Genomic DNA, 17,343 nt, shown 5'->3' on the forward strand with positions numbered 1-17,343 from the left:
TCAAGCACTTCCCCTGCTTTTGCAGCCCTCGAAAAATTGCCACGTTAAGGCCACTTCTGCCACAACGGGCTCCCCCCTTGCCCCTCCCACGCCTCTTACCTTGCCCTTGGGTGAAGCGCTTGTCCGGGGAGACCTCCGGATGCTGCCCCGAGGGGAATTCTTCGGAGTCACTTTCCGGTTGGCCCCACGGCGCAGGAGGCTGTTGCCCAGTTTCTTCGGTGTGTTGAGAATGCTGAATGCCAGGGACTGGCGCTTCTCCGTCTGCGGGCGAGAGAGGAGCGCGGTTGTTCCGGATCATCAGGGCGTTGTCCTCCCTTCCCCCCTCCCAGTTTGGTGTAGTGGGTAAGTGTGAGGACTCTTATCTGGGAGAACCGGGCTTGATTCCCCCCTCCTCCCCTTGCAGCTGCTGGAATGGCCTGGGGTCAGCCATAGCTCTCTTATCTGGGAGAAATGGGTTTGATTCCCCACTCCTCCCCTTGCAGCTGCTGAAATGGCCTTGGGTCAGCCAGAGCTCTCTTATCTGGGAGAACCGGGCTTGATTCCCCACTCCTCCACTGGCAGCTGCTGGAATGGCCTTGGGTCAGCCAGAGCTCTCTTATCTGGGAGAACTGGGTTTGATTCCCCACTCCTCCACTTGCAGCTGCTGGAATGGCCTGGGGTCAGCCAGAGCTCTCTTATCCGGGAGAACCGGGTTTGATTCCCCACTCCTCCACCGGCAGCTGCTGGAATGGTCTGGGGTCAGCCAGAACTCTCTTATCCGGGAGAACCGGGTTTGATTCCCCACTCCTCCACTTGCAGCTGCTGGAATGGCCTTGGGTCAGCCAGAGCTCTCGCAGAGTAGTCCTTGGAAAGGCAACTTCTGTGAGAGCTCTCTCAGCCCCACCCACCTCACAGGGCGTCTGTTGCGGGAGAGGAAGATACAGAAGATTGGAAGCCCCTCTGAGTCTCTGATTCAGGGAGAAGGGCGGGGTGTAAGTCTGCAGTCGTCTTCTTCTTCACACCAAGCCTCTTTCCCCTGATCTCCCTATTCACCCTGCCCTCCCCGCCCCCACCTGCTCCCATCCACACGGCTCTCACCTGTTTGTTGGGGCCTGGGGCTGCTGTCTTCTTGTTCCCCGGGAGGGAGCTGCGCTTGAGTTCCTCATTCCGCCGCTTGGGGGTCTGGGGCCGCGGGAAGCAGCTGGCTGGCTTCTTGGACTGCAGTGGGAGACAAGAGAGTTCACCCCTGGCCAAAGCTGCACCGTCTGGGTAAAGTGGGGCAACTCATGGGAACGCAAAGGAACTCACCTCCCTGCCCACCCCCAGTCCTACTGGACAGGTGAGGAGGGCAGGAAGGAAGGAAAACCCGAGAGGCAGAAGAGGGAGGGATGCTGGACAGCTCGCAAAGATCCCCCCAGGATGTTCCAGAGAGCCCTTCGCCAAAAGAAAGCCCCCTCATCTCTCTGCACTCCCTGCCTCCCCCCAGCTTTCAGAGGTGAAGACCTCAAGCTCATAGGAACAGAAGAGAAGCCCTGTTGGATCAGGCCAGTGGCCCCTCCAGTCCAACACTCTGTGTCACATAAGAACATAAGAGAAGCCACGTTGCATCAGGCCAGTGGCCCCTCCAGTGCAACACTCTGTGTCACATAAGAACATAAGAGAAGCCCTGTTGGATCAGGCCAGTGGCCCCTTCAGTCCAACACTCTGTGTCACATAAGAACATAAGAGAAGCCCTGTTGGATCAGGCCAATGGCCCTTCCAGTCCAACACTCTGTGTCACATAAGAATAGAAGAGAAGCCCTGTTGGATCAGGCCAGTGGCCCCTCCAGTCCAACACTCTGTGTCACAGAAGAACATAAGAGAAGCCATGTTGGATCAGGCCAATGGCCCATCCAGTCCAACACTCTGTGTCACATAAGAACATAAGAGAAGCCACGTTGGATCAGGCCAGTGGCCCCTTCAGTCCAGCACTCTGTGTCACATAAGAACATAAGAGAAGCCCTGCTGGATCAGGCCAGTGGCCCCTCCAGTCCAACACTCTGTGTCACATAAGAACATAAGAGAAGCCGTGTTGGATCAGGCCAGTGGCCCATCCAGTTCAACACTCTGTGTCACATAAGAGAAGCCCTGTTGGATCAGGCCAGTGGCCCCCCAGTCCAACACTCTGTGTCACATAAGAACATAAGAGAAGCCCTGTTGGATCAGGCCAGTGGCCCCTCCAGTCCAACACTCTGTTTCTCCTAAGAACATACGAGAAGCCATGTTGGATCAGGCCAGTGGCCCCTCCAGTCCAACACTCTGTGTCACATAAGAACATAAGAGAAGCCATGTTGGATCAGGCCAGTGGCCCCTCCAGTCCAACACTCTGTGTCACATAAGAACATAAGAGAAGCCATGTTGGATCAGGCCAGTGGCCCATCCAGTTCAACACTCTGTGTCACATAAGAGAAGCCCTGTTGGATCAGGCCAGTGGCCCCTCCAGTCCAACACTCTGTTTCTCCTAAGAACATAAGAGAAGCCCTGTTGGATCAGGCCAGTGGCCCCTCCAGTCCAACACTCTGTTTCTCCTAAGAACATAAGAGAAGCCCTGTTGCATCAGGCCAATGGCCCCTCCAGTCCAACACTCTGTGTCACATAAGAACATAAGAGAAGCCCTGTTGGATCAGGCCAGTGGCCCCTCCAGTCCAACACTCTGTGTCACATAAGAACATAAGAGAAGCCCTGTTGGATCAGGCCAGTGGCCCCTCCAGTCCAACACTCTGTGTCACATAAGAACATAAGAGAAGCCCTGTTGGATCAGGCCAATGGCCCCTCCAGTCCAACACTCTGTGTCACATAAGAACATAAGAGAAGCCCTGTTGCATCAGGCCAATGGCCCCTCCAGTCCAACACTCTGTGTCACATAAGAACATAAGAGAAGCCCTGTTGGATCAGGCCGGTGGCCCCTCCAGTCCAACACTCTGTGTCACATAAGAACATAAGAGAAGCCCTGTTGCATCAGGCCAGTGGCCCCTCCAGTCCAACACTCTGTGTCACATAAGAACATAAGAGAAGCCCTGTTGGATCAGGCCAGTGGCCCCTCCAGTCCAACACTCTGTGTCACATAAGAACATAAGAGAAGCCCTGTTGCATCAGGCCAGTGGCCCCTCCAGTCCAACACTCTGTGTCACATAAGAACATAAGAGAAGTTCTGTTGGATCAGGCCAATGGCCCCTCCAGTCCAACACTCTGTGTCACATAAGAACATAAGAGAAGCCCTGTTGCATCAGGCCAGTGGCCCCTCCAGTCCAACACTCTGTGTCACATAAGAACAGAGAAGCCCTGTTGGATCAGGCCAGTGGCCCCTCCAGTCCAACACTCTGTGTCACATAAGAACATAAGAGAAGCCCTGTTGGATCAGGCCAGTGGCCCCTCCAGTCCAACACTCTGTGTCACATAAGAACATAAGAGAAGTCCTGTTGCATCAGGCCAGTGGCCCCTCCAGTCCAACACTCTGTGTCACATAAGAACATAAGAGAAGCCCTGTTGGATCAGGCCAATGGCCCCTCCAGTCCAACACTCTGTGTCACATAAGAACATAAGAGAAGCCCTGTTGCATCAGGCCAATGGCCCCTCCAGTCCAACACTCTGTGTCACATAAGAACATAAGAGAAGCCCTGTTGGATCAGGCCAGTGGCCCCTCCAGTCCAACACTCTGTGTCACATAAGAACATAAGAGAAGCCCTGTTGGATCAGGCCAGTGGCCCCTCCAGTCCAACACTCTGTGTCACATAAGAGAAGCCCTGTTGGATCATGCCAATAGCCCCTCCACTTCAACACTCTGTGTCACATAAGTGACACAGAGTGTTGGACTGGAGGGGCCACTGGCCTGATCCAACATGGCTTCTCTTATGTTCTTATGTGATTCAGAGTGTTGGACTGGATGGGCCTTTGGCCTGATCCAACATGGCTTCTCTTATATTCTTGTGTTCTTAACGACTCTTCAGAGTAAAAAAATTATGTTCACCACTCCCCCCCTCAGCTTGCCTGCATCAGCCCTTCCCACTTGCTAGAATCCGTCCCAAGGAAAAGGCCCGCCACAAGCGACCAGCCCTGCCTGAGGCAGGGCACCTTTTCCCCTTCTCCCCACACTCCTAAGGCTCTCTGGAGCCCTCCAACGTCCTCCCCGCACTGCTGGGCTGCTCACCTCTGGGCTGCCGAGGCCCTGCTGGGACTCCGTCGAGGGGCGTTTCCTCTGCTGCCGAGTGGCCACGCCTGCAGCCAGCCAGGCAGAGCTCAGCGTGCTGCGCCGGGTGGTGGGGCCCTCCGCGATCTGTGAGGGGAGCATGCTAGCACGCCGGAGCGTCTCTTTGGGGTCTCCGGTCTTCATCTCCTCGTCTGTGATGGTGGTCAGGGACACGGATGGCTGCCAAAGGAAGGGCGCGGGGAAATCAAGTCACAGGATTCGCACACAAGCCCCCCTCCTTCTGGGGTTTGATTCCTGGTCTTATGCAGCTGCTAGTTTGAACATATGAAGCTGCCTTATACTGAATCAGACCTTTGGTCCATCAAAGTCAGTCTTGTCTTCCCAGACTGGCAGCGGCTCTTTCTCCAGGGTCTCCAGCTGAGATTTTCAACGCCAACTTGCCTGGACCCCTTTTTCTTGGAGCTGCCGGGGACTGAACCTGGGACCTTCTGCTTACCGAGCAGATGCTCTACCACTGAGCCACAGCCCCATTCATGGCTCTTCAGGGTCTCCAGCTGAGGTTTTTCACGCCTACTTGCCTGGACCCTTTTTTGGAGATGCCGGGGATTGAACCTGGAACCTTCTGCTTACCAAGCAGATGCTCTACCACTGAGCCACAGCCCCATTCATGGCTCTTCAGGGTCTCCAGCTGAGGTTTTTCACGCCTACTTGCCTGGACCCTTTTAGTTGGAGATGCCGGGGATTGAACCTGGGACCTTCTGCTTCCCAAGCAGATGCTCTACCACGGAGCCACTGTCCAAGGTCAAATGACCTTGGCGTGCGTACTCAGAAAGCTCTGCTGCAGATGGTGCCCCGTGTTTCACTCTCACACAAATGATGCATTTCGCATGCAGATCTTTGGGAAGTGACTTCAATCCTGTCATCCAGCCCAGTAAAGAGATACCAACTCCAGAATCCCCCTCAGCAGAAATCTCCAAGCCTTGGCTGGCTGGCCGTTGGATGCAAGACACTTTCCGGTCTCTCTCCCCAGATTATGATGATATTGGATTTATATCCCGCCCTCCATTCCGAATTTCAGAGTCTCAGAGTGGCTTACAATCTCCTATATCTTCTCCCCCCACAACGGACACCCTGTGAGGTAGGTGGGAGTGAGAGGGCTCTCACAGCAGCTGCCCTTTCAAGGACAACTCTGCCAGAGCCATGGCTGACCCAGGGCCATTGCAGCAGCAGCAAGTGGAGGAGTGGGGAATCAAACCCGGTTCTCCCAGATAAGAGTCCGTGCACTTAACCACTACACCAAACTGACCCGTTCAAGAACAACTCCTATGAGAGCTATGGCTGACCCAAAGCCATGCTAGCAGGTGCAAGTGGAGGAGTGGGGAATCAAACCCAGTTCTCCCAGAGAAGAGAGCTCTGGCTGACCCAAGGCCATTCCAGCAGCTGCAAGAGGAGGAGTGGGGAATCAAACCCAATTCTCCCAGAGAAGAGAGCTCTGGCTGACCCAAGGCCATTCCAGCAGCTGCAAGTGGAGGAGTGGGGAATCAAACCCAGTTCTCCCAGATAAGAGAGCTCTGGCTGATCCAAGGCCATTCCAGCAGCTGCAAGTGGAGGAGTGGGGAATCGAACCCGGTTTTCCCAGATAAGAGAGCTCTGGCTGACCCAAGGGCATTCCAGCAGCTGCAAGCGGAGGAGTGGGGAATCAAACCCAGTTCTCCCAGATAAGAGAGCTCTGGCTGATCCAAGGCCATTCCAGCAGCTGCAAGCGGAGGAGTGGGGAATCAAACCCAGTTCTCCCAGATAAGAGAGCTCTGGCTGACCCAAGGGCATTCCAGCAGCTGCAAGCGGAGGAGTGGGGAATCAAACCCAGTTCTCCCAGATAAGAGAGCTCTGGCTGATCCAAGGCCATTCCAGCAGCTGCAAGTGGAGGAGTGGGGAATCAAATCCAGTTCTCCCAGAGAAGAGAGCTCTGGCTAACCCAAGGGCATTCCAGCAGCTGCAAGTGGAGGAGTGGGGAATCAAACCCAGTTCTCCCAGAGAAGAGAGCTCTGGCTGACCCAAGGGTATTCCAGCAGCTGCAAGCGGAGGAGTGGGGAATCAAACCCAGTTCTCCCAGATAAGAGAGCTATGGCTGACCCAAGGCCATTCCAGCAGGTGCAAGTGGAGGAGTGGGGGATCAAACCCGGTACTCCCAGAGAAGAGAGCTCTGGCTGACCCAAGGCCATTCCAGCAGGTGCAAGTGGAGGAGTGGGGAATCCAACCCGGTTCTCCCAGAGAAGAGAGCTCTGGCTGACCCAAGGCCATTCCAGCAGCTGCAAGTGGAGGAGTGGGGAATCAAACCCGGTTCTCCCAGATAAGAGAGCTATGGCTGACCCAAGGCCATTCCAGCAGGTGCAAGTGGAGGAGTGGGGAAATCAAACCCGGTTCTCCCAGATAAGAGAGCTCTGGCTGACCCAAGGCCATTCCAGCAGCTGCAAGTGGAGGAGGGGGGAATCAAACCTGGTTCTCCAAGAGAAGAGTCTCTATGGTGGTTGTGCCAAACAAATGGGTCTTGGGACTTTAGACTTTAAATGAGAAAATGTAGACTAACGGGGTGTTAGTCTAATAGGGACTTAGACTTTTCATGGAATGCTTGACTGTAGAATTGTGCTTAACTATGGAGCTATGCTTGACTACAGAACTGAATTCTAACTATATAACTGTTATCAGAGAAGAAACTTAGAGTCTAATAAAGCTTATCTATTAGGTCTTGAAACTCAGGCGTCGTTTCGTAGAAAAATAGGTGGTGGAGCTCATCCAGGGATTGCTATGCAGCTGCACCTACTCTTCAATGGACAAGGAGGTGGAACTCTCAGAGAGGTTCAGGAGCTGTGCTCCTGTGAGCTCCCGCTGAATCCGAGGCTTATTAGCAGGCCGAATACATTCAGTGGAAGCTCACAGGAGCGCAGCTCCTGAACCTCTCTGAGAGTTCCACCCCCTCCTTCTGCGAGTTCCACCTCCTTGTCCACTGAACAGTAGGTGCGGCTGCATAACAATCCCAGGATGAGCTCCATGACCTATTTTCCTACAAAACGACCCCTGTGTATTAGCCTTCTGATAACTGCAGATTGTTTCAGCTACCGAGGGGTGCAAAAATAAACCCCGCCTCGCTATCCAAAGCCCTGTGCTGGACCAAAGCCACAGCTTGCCTGGCTGCTCGCGATCTGCGCCGACTTACTCTGGACTCCAACGGGTAGCAGGTCTTGAGGTGAGGTGGGCACACCCGGTTGCGCTGCTGCAGCTCGGCGATCCGGCTCCACTCCTCCAGGTGGTCTGGCTCGTCCTGGCACGACCCCAGCTGCAGGCTGCTGCGACCTGGGAGCGGGAGAAGCCAAGGGGGAGCTCTGGGGGGCCGAGAACTCTCCGAAGAGAGACCGGCCCTGAGACGCGGAGCGATCGCCCTGGAGGCTCCGTGGGGCCATTGACCAGATACCTCCCACCCTCCACAAATGGAAGGCTCACAGCTGGACCCAGAAGCAGCCAGCTGCTGCGGCATCGAGGGGAGCTGCTGTCAAGCCTGCCTCAGAACTCCCTGAGCAGAACACGCTCATCTGAATGGCTTTCTCTCACTCCAGACAGCCATGGCCACACAGGTAAGAGCATCAGAAGAGCCCTGCTGGGTCAGACCAGGGAGGGTCCCTCTAGTCCAGCCTCCTGTCTCACACAGGGGCCAGCCAGTTCCTCCAGAGGTCCAACAACAGGGCAGAGAGTCTGAGGCCTTCCCCTGAGAAGAACCTCAGAAGAGCCCTGCTGGATCAGACCAGGGAGGGTCCATCTAGTCCAGCCTCCTGTCTCACACAGGGGCCAGCCAGTTCCTCTGGAGGCCCAACAACAGGGCAGAGAGGCCGAGGCCTTCCCCTGAAGAACCTCAGAAGGAGCCTGCTGGATCAGAACAGGGCGGGTCCATCTAGTCCAGCCTCCTGCCTCACACAGTGGCCAACCAGTTCCTCTGGAGGGCCAACAACAGGGCAGAGAGGCCAAGGCCTTCCCCTGAGAAGAACCTCAGAAGAGCCCTGCTGGGTCAGACCAGGGAGGGTCCATCTAGTCCAGCCTCCTGACTCACACAGTGGCCAGCCAGTTCCTCTGGAGGGCCAACAACAGGGCAGAGAGGCTGAGGCCTTCCCCTGAGAAGAACCTCAGAAGAGCCCTGCTGGGTCAGACCAGGGAGGGTCCATCTAGTCCAGCCTCCTGTCTCACACAGTGGCCAGCTAGTTCCTCTGGAGGGCCAACAACAGGGCAGAGAGGCCGAGGCCTTCCCCTGAGAAGAACCTCAGAAGAGCCCTGCTGGATCAGACCAGGGAGGGTCCCTCTAGTCCAGCCTCCTGCCTCACACAGTGGCCAGCTAGTTCCTCTGGAGGGCCAACAACAGAGAGGCCGAGGCCTTCCCCTGAGAAGAACCTCAGAAGAGCCCTGCTGGATCAGACCAGGGAGGGTCCATCCAGTCCAGCCTCCTGCCTCACACAGGGGCCAGCCAGTTCCTCTGGAGGGCCAATCACAGGGAAGAGAAGCCAAGCCCTCCCCCTGATGTTGCCTCCTGGCTCTGGGATTCAGAGGTTGACTGCCTGCAAACATGGAGGCTCCCTTCAGTCCCCACATCTAGTAGCTGCTGACGGAGCCACCTTCCACAAACTGGTCATGTTCTTGTGATGGGAAGCCTATTCTCGGCCCCGACACAAAGAGCGACACTCACCTCTGACCCCGGAGCGCCTCATGGAACTGCGGGTGGTTGGTCGGTAGCCGGGCAAGCTCATGAGCGCCGCGTGGGCCGATGCGTCGTCCGGGGAGGAGGCGCTGAGCCTGGCGAGGGATTCTTGGGAAGGCAGGCTGGCCAGCGAGCGGGTGGAGGAGGTGGCTGCCGAACGCAGGCGGGTCTTGACGGACTCCTGGCTGGGGGCGCTGGCCTGCGACCCAGAGGACTGCAAGCTGAAGAAGGAGGCGTTGGTGCTGTCAGGTGTCCCCAGCTCAGAGTGTTTCTGTGAAGAAGCAGGTGGAAGAAAGGCCTCGCTTGGAGCTCCCAGCAAGCAACGCTGTGGATGTTCTTTCCCCTGCCCCCAAACCCCACCCCAGCAGGAAACCACTTCCCCCTGCATGCAAATGCGGTGCTTGTGCAAATAGGCCCCTTCTCAGATCTATGCACAGCTCTGCATGATTCATGAAGAGAGATGAAGAAGATATTGGATTCATACCCCTCCCTTCTCTCTGAATCAGAGACTCAGAGCAGCCTACAATCTTCTTTATCTTCCTCCCCCACAACAGACATCCTGTGAGGTAGGTGGGGCTGAGAGAGCTCTGACAAAAGCTGCCCTTTCAAGGGCAGCTCTGCGAGACCTATGACTAATCCAAGGCCATTCCAGCAGCTGCAAGGGGAGGAGTGGGGAATCCAACCCGGTTCTCCCAGATAAGAGTCCTTTAACCTTTCTCTTTTTACCTATCTCTGCCACAACAGACACCCTGTGAGGTGGGTGGGGCTGAGAGCGCTCCGACAGAAGCTGCCCTTTCAAGGACAACTCCTACGAGTGCTGTGGCTGACCCAAGGGCATTCCAGCAGCTGCAAGTGGAGGAGTGGGGAATCAAGCCTGGTTCTTCCAGATAAGAGAGCTCTGGCTGACCCCAGGCCATTCCAGCAGCTGCAAGTGGAGGAGTGGGGAATCAAGCCTGGTTCTTCCAGATAAGAGTCCTTTTACCATTCTCTTTTTACCTTTCTCTGCCACAACAGACACTCTGTGAGGTGGGTGGGGCTGAGAGAGCTCCGACAGAAGCTGCCCTTTCCAGGACAACTCCTACAAATGCTGTGGCTGGCCCAAGGCCATTCCAGCAGCTGCAAGTGGAGGAGTGGGGAATCCAACCCGGTTCTCCCAGATGAGAGTCCGCACACTTAACCAATGTACCAAACTGACTAGGGTGGTGCTTGGCTCTCGGGATGCCAAAAGCAAGCGCCGGAAGCTGCATTTGTATGGAAGCGCCACCCCCCAAAAGCGCTCTGGGACGTGCTCCGGCTAACCCCTCTGCTCCCATCCGCCCGTGTTACCTTGATCATAGTGATGTTGATCACCTGTGTGGTGCGCCGGCGAGCAGAGAGAGTCTTCCGTCCCGACTCGAAGGAAAGGTCACCTGTGGGGCTGACGCTGGACCCGAGCTTGGACCGCGACCGGGTGGGGATGGGGGTGAAGTACAGGCTCTCCAAGGACTCCACTTTGCGCGGCAGCTGCTGCAACCCTCTGGAGGGCTCTGCCGGCCCGGATTCCGAGAGGGAACGGCGGGTCTTCCTGTGCGGAAGAGAGACGTGGGGAGTGAAGCGGCCGCAACCGCTGGGCCCAGGACACGCGCAGGAAGCAGCCTTCTACTGAATCAGGCATTCGATCGCAGTTGGTTTTGACCACTCTGACTGGCAGCAGCTCTCCAGGGTCTTTTTACAACCAGGACTAGCTGCCCCCCCCCAAGCACCGAGAACGTATGAGAAGCCCTGTTGGATAAGGCCAGTGGCCCCTCCAGTCCAACACACTGTGTCACATCAGAACATAAGAGAAGCCCTGTTGGATCAGGCCAATGGCTCATCCACTCCAACGCTCTGTGTCACATAAGAACATAAGGGAAGCCCTATTGGATCAGGCCAGTGGCCCCTCCAGTCCAACACTCTGTGTCACAGAAGAACATAAGAGAAGCCCTGTTGAATCAGGCCAGTGGCCCCTCCAGTCCAACACTCTGTGTCACAGAAGAACATAAGAGAAGCCCTGTTGGATCAGGCCAGTGGCCCCTCCAGTCCAACACTCTGTGTCACATAAGAACATAAGAGAAGCCCTGTTGGATCAGGCCAGGGGCCCCTCCAGTCCAACACTCTGTGTCACAGAAGAACATAAGAGAAGCCCTGTTGAATCAGGCCAGTGGTCCCTCCAGTCCAACATTCTGTGTCACATAAGAACATAAGGGAAGCCCTGTTGGATCAGGCCAATGTTCCCTCCAGTCCAATGCTCTGTGTCACACAGTGGCCAAAAAACCCAGGTGCCATCAGGAGGTCCACCAGTGGGGCCAGGACACTAGAAGCCCTCCAACTATGCCCCCCCCCCAAGAACCAAGAATACAGAGCCTCACTGCCCCAGACATAAAAACATAAGAGAAGCCATGTTGGATCAGGCCAGTGGCCCCTCCAGTCCAACACTCTGTGTCACACAGTGGCCAAAAAACCCAGGTGCCATTAAGAGCTCCACTAACGGGGCCAGGAGACTAGACTCCCTCCCACTGCTGCCCACCCCCCCCCCCCCCAGCATCAAGAATACAGAGCATCACTGTCCCAGACATAAAAACATAAGAGAAGCCATATTGGATCAGGCCAGTGGCCCATCCAGTCCAACACTCTGTGTCACATAAGAGAAGCCCTGTTGGATCAGGCCAGTGGCCCCTCCAGTCCAACACTCTGTGTCACATAAGAACATAAGAGAAGCCCTATTGGATCAAGCCAGTGGCCCATCCAGTCCAACACACTGTGTCACATAAGAACATAAAAGAAGCCCTGTTGGATCAGGCCAATGGCCCATCCAGTCCAACACTCTGCGTCACACAGTGGCCAAAAAAATCCTGGTGCCATCAGGAGGTCCATCAGTGGGGCCAGGACACTAAAAGGCCTCCCACTGTGCCCCCCCCAAGCACCAAGAATACAGAGCATCACTGCCCCAGACATAAGAACATAAGAGAAGCCATGTTGGATCAGGCCAATTGCCCATCCAGTCCAACACTCTGTCATACATTGGCCGAAAAAACCCTGGTGCCATCAGGAGGTCCATCAGTGGGGCCAGGACACTAGAAGCCCTCCCACTGGGGTCCCACCCCCCAAGCACCCAGAATACAGAGCATCACTGCCTCAGACAGAGAGTTCCATCAATATACTGCAGCTAAGAGGCGCCAATGCAGCCCCAGCAGCATCTCCAGTTAAAAAGGACCAGGCAGGAGGTGATGTAAAAAGACAGAGCGGACAATACCAACGGCAATCAAAGTGCTGGCGGGGGGGGGGGGGCAACTATCACTGCGCAGGCTCAGAGTCTTCCTGGCTTCAATGCCTGGGCCCAGAATACCCCGCTCCCAGGTCCAAGCTGAGGTCTTGTACCAAGAAGAGAAGAAGAAGAGATTGGATTAGATTTATTCCCTGACCTTCACTGCCTGAAGGAGTCTCAGGGCGGCTCACAATCTCCTTTCCCTTCCCCTCCCCACAACAGACATCCTGGGAGGTAGGTGGAGCTGAGAGAGCTCGGACAGAAACTGCTCTTGAGAGGAAGAGCTCTGCGAGAACTTGTGGCTGACCCAAGGTCACTCCAGCCAGGCACTTCTGTTCATCTCAGATGAGCAACCTTCCAGGAAACAGGGCAGGGAAAGCCACTGGAGGCAGTAGGGCAGTCCGGGTGGGTATTCCTCTGCCCGGGAGGCTCCCAACCGGCCGGCCCACATTGGGCCACCTGGGGGAACCTCCTCCGACATCGTCAGCACGATGAAGTCACCCGGAAGTGACCTCATCGGGCCAGCAACAGCGCGCAGCAGCCGATCTGGGCATTTCCAGGAAAACTCTATGGCTTTCCCCGGATGCTCTAGCCATTTGGGAGGGAAAACGGTATGGTACAAATAGGCACCACAGAGTCTTCCCCTCCCAAATGGCTAGAGCGTCCCGGAAACTCCTAGAGTTTCCCTGGAAATGCCTAGAGCGTCCACGAGCGGCGTTGCCATGATGACATCCCTTCCGGGTGACGTTGGAGGCAGCTGATCCGCCCTGCTGCTGCCCAGCATGTTGCCTGGGGTTGCCAGGCCCGGGTTGGGAAACTCCTGGAGATTAGAGGATGGAGCACGAGGAGGACCCTCAGGGGAGTCCAAGGCCACAGAGTCCACCTTCCAAAGCAGCCCTTTTCTCCAGGGGAACTGATCTCCGTAGTCTGGAGATGAGCTGGAATTCCAGGAGATTCCACAGGCCCCACCTGGAGGCAGCTGGCATCCCAAATTGCCCCCCCCCCACCCCTCAGGAGGGCAAGCAGAGGCTCTGCACTCTACCTGGTGGAGTTGAGGGATGGGGTTTCCTCACTGCTACTCAAGTCCAGGCTGTCGGTGCTGATGTCTGCCGCCTTCTGCCGGAAGGCCTCGCGGTGCTTCACTGTGTCCGTGGCCACCTGGAGCTTGCCTTTCTCCCGCAGCTGGCGGTCAGCAAACTCCACCTAGAATCAGAGAGCGGGAAGGGACCTCCAGGGTCATCTAGTCCAGCCCGCTGCACAATGCAGGAAACTCACAAACACCTCCCCCTAGATTCACAGGATCTTCACTGCTGCCAAATAAATGGCCATCTAACCTCTGTTGAAAAACCTCCAAGGAAGGAGAGCCCAAGGAAGGAAGGAATAGAATAATAGAGTTGGAAGGGACCTCCAGGGTCATCTAGTCCAGCCCGCTGCACAATGCAGGAAGCTCACAAACACCTCCCCCTAGATTCACAGGATCTTCATTGCTGCCAAATAAATGGCCATCTAACCTCTGTTGAAAAACCTCCAAGGAAGGAGAGCCCAAGGAAGGAAGGAATAGAATAATAGAGTTGGAAGGGACCTCTAGGGTCATCTAGTCCAACCCCCTGCACAATGCAGGAAACTCACAAACACCTCCCCCTAGATTCAAAGGATCTTCATTGCTGCCAAATAAATGGCCATCTAACCTCTGTTGAAAAACCTCCAAGGAAGGAGAGCCCAAGGAAGGAAGGAATAGAATAATAGAGTTGGAAGGGACCTCTAGGGTCATCTAGTCCAACCCCCTGCACAATGCAGGAAACTCACAAACACCTCCCCCTAGATTCACAGGATCTTCATCACTGTCAGATGGCCATCCAGCCTCTGTTGAAAAACCTCCAAGGAAGGAGAGCCCACCACCTCCCCAAGAAGGAAGCCTGTTCCACTGAGGAACTGCTCTAACCGTCAGGAATTCATAGCGTTGGAAGGGACCTCCAGGGTCATCTAGCCCATCCCCCTGCACAATGCAGGGAACTCACAACCCACCCATCCCCTAAATTCCACAGGATCTTCATTGCTGTCAGCTGGCCATCTAGCCTCTGCTTAAAAACCTCCAAGGAAGGAGAGCCCACCTGTTCCACTGGGGAACTGCTCTAATTCTTTTTAATGTTGAGCCAGAAACTCTTTTGGTTTCAACCCACTGGTTCTGGTCCTACCTTCTGGGGCCACAGAAAACAATTCCACCCCATCCTCTATAGGACAGCCCTTCAAGTACTTGAAGATGGTGATCATATCACCTCTCAGCCGCCTCCTCTCCAGTGAGGTTTCTCAGCTCACTGCCGACCAGACTAGCCCTGTGTGTTTGTGCCGCCAAGTGGGCAGCTGTTGGTAGAACTGAGCTGAGGAAACCTCTCTACCCTCCCTGTTCCAGCTGCTCTGCAAAGCCAGGAAGCAGATGGAAAGAGAGCAGGGGGCAAAGGTGGTCTGTCGGGCAGGCCTGCGTAGATTTGGAATCCTAGAGTTGGAAGGGACCCCCCAGGGTCATCTAGTCCAACCCCCTGCACAATGCAGGAAACCCACAAACCCCTCCCCCTAAATTCACAGGATCTTCATTGCTGTCAGATGGCCATCCAGCCTCTGTTTGAAAACCTCCAAGGAAGGAGAGCCCACCACCTTCCGAGGAGGAAGCCTGTTCCACTGAGGAACCGATCTAACGGTCAGGAAGTTCTTCCTAATGTTGAGCCAGAAACCTGTGTTTCAGTTGGTCAAGTGTCAGGATGAGAGGGCCGACAGACAAACTGCTAGGTACGGAGAAAGCAAAAGAAGCTTGGGGCCCAAGGCAAAGCTCCCCGATGCAACGTTTTTTACTTGTTATAAACACATAAACATACACTATTGGAAGACCCAACGACAGAAGACTTGAGCTTTTGGATTCACTACTGCATACAGAAAAGAGGCCAAGAGACCTAACTCTCCACAGCCTGTGCATCTTTCACTCGGCTCTTTCTTTTCTTACTGCGGAAAGAAGAGATTGGATTTATACCCCACTCTTCACCCTGTGAAGGAATCTCAGAGTGGCTTACAATCTCCTTTCCCTTCCCCTCCTCACAACACACACACTGTGGGGTAAGTGGGGCTGAGAGAGCTCTGACAGAAATTGCTCTTGAGAGGAAACAGCCCTGAGAGAACTTGTGGCCATTCCAGCAGCTGCCAGTGGAGGAGCGGGGAATCAAACCCGGTTCCCGCAGATAAAGAGTCTGCGTGCTTAACCATTACGCCACACTGCCCTCCTCTGTTCCAGAAACTGTTCAGAGGTGAATGCAGCCTGGAAGGAGGAGACATGCAATATATCTAAGCATGGCTTCCAGTCATACCTGCGCCTCTAAGCTGCGGATCCGGCTGGTGAGGTTCTTGCAGCTGAGTTCCGACTCCTTGGCCCGCAGGACGGTGCGCTGAAGCTCCTGAGTCAGGCGCTCTGACTCCACCTTCAGCTCGGCGTTCTCCTTCTCGAGCTGCTCCAGTCCTTTCAGCTTCTCTAGGAGCTCCTGGTTCTGCTGCTTCTTGGCATCATAGTGGGTTTTGGCCTTCTCCATCTGGAAGGGGAGGAGGAAAGGCAGGCAGATCAGCCCTGGGACCCCGCCACTAGCCACAGGGGATGGAAGACCCAGGGCAGGGGTGTCAAACTCATTTGTTAGGAGGGCCGGATCAGACATAAATGAGGCCTTGTTGGATTGGACCATGTCATGCCATTTTGGGCCACGCCATGTGTGTACCTATTTAAGATTAGGGAGCAGAGAAAAAAACTCTCTCTCTCTCTATATATATAAATTTTCTCCCTACTTTATTGAATAATTGAACACACAAAGGGTAATAACAAACAAGGGGGAAAAAACTAACAGCATAAGCGGAGCAAGAGAGAACCGAACAATTTACATGCCGTTCCATTCCGTCTTTTTTCTTATTCCATGATCCCACTTTCTTACAATCCATCTTTTCTATGTTTCCAACCCATTACTTCCATATGTCCTACCATTCAGTAACTTTATGTCTTCGGTAGTTTACATTCTAGTCTTTCTTCTACTTATATACGTCATTCCTTGATATTTTCCATCTTTATCAATTCCATTTTATTAAATTACAGTTCTTTAAGACATTGGATTTAAGTCCCGCCCTCCACTCAAGAGTCTCAGAGCGGCTCACAATCTCCTTTATCTCCCTCCTCTACAACAAACACCCTGTGAGGTGGGTGGGCTGAGAGAGCTCTCCAGAAGCTGCCCTTTCAAGGACAAGCTCTGTGATAACTATGGCTGACCCAGGGCCATGCTAGCAGCTGCAGTTGGAGGAATGGGGAATCAAACCCGGTTCTCCCAGATAAGAGAGCTCTGGCTGACCCAAGGCCATTCCAGCAGGTGCAAGTGGAGGAGTGGGGAATCAAACCCAGTTCTTTAACCAGATATGTACATATCTAAACAACTCGTACCTGGTTTTTAATGATATGTTATTTCTAACCACTCATATAAAAGCTGCCAAGTCTTTTTTACATTCTTGTATATTTCCCTCTTTTAAATTTATTGAGAAAATCCATTTATAACGGACACAGACAAACACAATTAATTTTTTTTTTATTTTTAAAAATTTAAAACATGTTTAAAACATTAGTACTCGTTGGTCTTAAAGGTGCTTTCTTTGTATTTCTCCCATGAAATCCAGGGAACTGGACAAAGGAAGCTCTGGCTCTTTTGCTCCCTCCTCACGGGAGAAGGAGCCTCAGCCAGCGGAAGAAAGAGAGCCTTGGCTCAGTAGCTCTGCTGTGCGATTGACAGAGCCCGGCAAAGCAAGCGCTCCCTCCTCCACTTCCTCCCCAAGGGAGGAGCCTCAGCCAATGGAGGAAATAAGAGGCTTTGCTCTGTAGCTCTTGTGCGATTGAGCAAACCTGGCAAAGGAAGCTGTGATGCAGAAGGAAGCAAGAGAGAGGGAGAAGGAAGCAGAAGACAGCCAGTTGCTCGGGGGCCTGATTCATCCCCTGGGCCACATGTTTGACACCCCCGACCCAGGGTGCATTTTTATTTAAAACGTTTTTATGCCGCCTTTCTGCCCAATCAGAATCCACTGGTGAAAGCTGCCAACAGAGGGGGAAGAGACAAATCTCTTTAGGAAAGGAGTTCCACAGGGCTGAAG

The 17,343-nt window shown here is 54.3% G+C and overlaps 1 protein-coding gene across 1 annotated transcript in view; it reads right to left on the reverse strand.

Annotated features, from left to right (window-relative positions):
• Positions 1-17,343, reverse strand: part of NUMA1 (nuclear mitotic apparatus protein 1) — a 91,685-nt gene continuing 74,342 nt past the window's right edge. The window contains exons 17-24 of the mRNA XM_060263769.1: positions 15,540-15,758; positions 13,229-13,389; positions 10,230-10,467; positions 8,886-9,174; positions 7,380-7,543; positions 4,166-4,384; positions 1,078-1,197; positions 1-261 (exon numbers count right to left, since the gene is read on the reverse strand). Of these exons, the coding sequence (XP_060119752.1) occupies positions 1-261; positions 1,078-1,197; positions 4,166-4,384; positions 7,380-7,543; positions 8,886-9,174; positions 10,230-10,467; positions 13,229-13,389; positions 15,540-15,758 (1,671 nt within the window). The remainder of the gene's footprint in view (positions 262-1,077; positions 1,198-4,165; positions 4,385-7,379; positions 7,544-8,885; positions 9,175-10,229; positions 10,468-13,228; positions 13,390-15,539; positions 15,759-17,343) is intronic.

This window comes from Heteronotia binoei, unplaced genomic scaffold (assembly GCF_032191835.1).
Source record: "Heteronotia binoei isolate CCM8104 ecotype False Entrance Well unplaced genomic scaffold, APGP_CSIRO_Hbin_v1 ptg000860l, whole genome shotgun sequence".
Taxonomy (NCBI): Eukaryota; Metazoa; Chordata; class Lepidosauria; order Squamata; family Gekkonidae; genus Heteronotia; species Heteronotia binoei.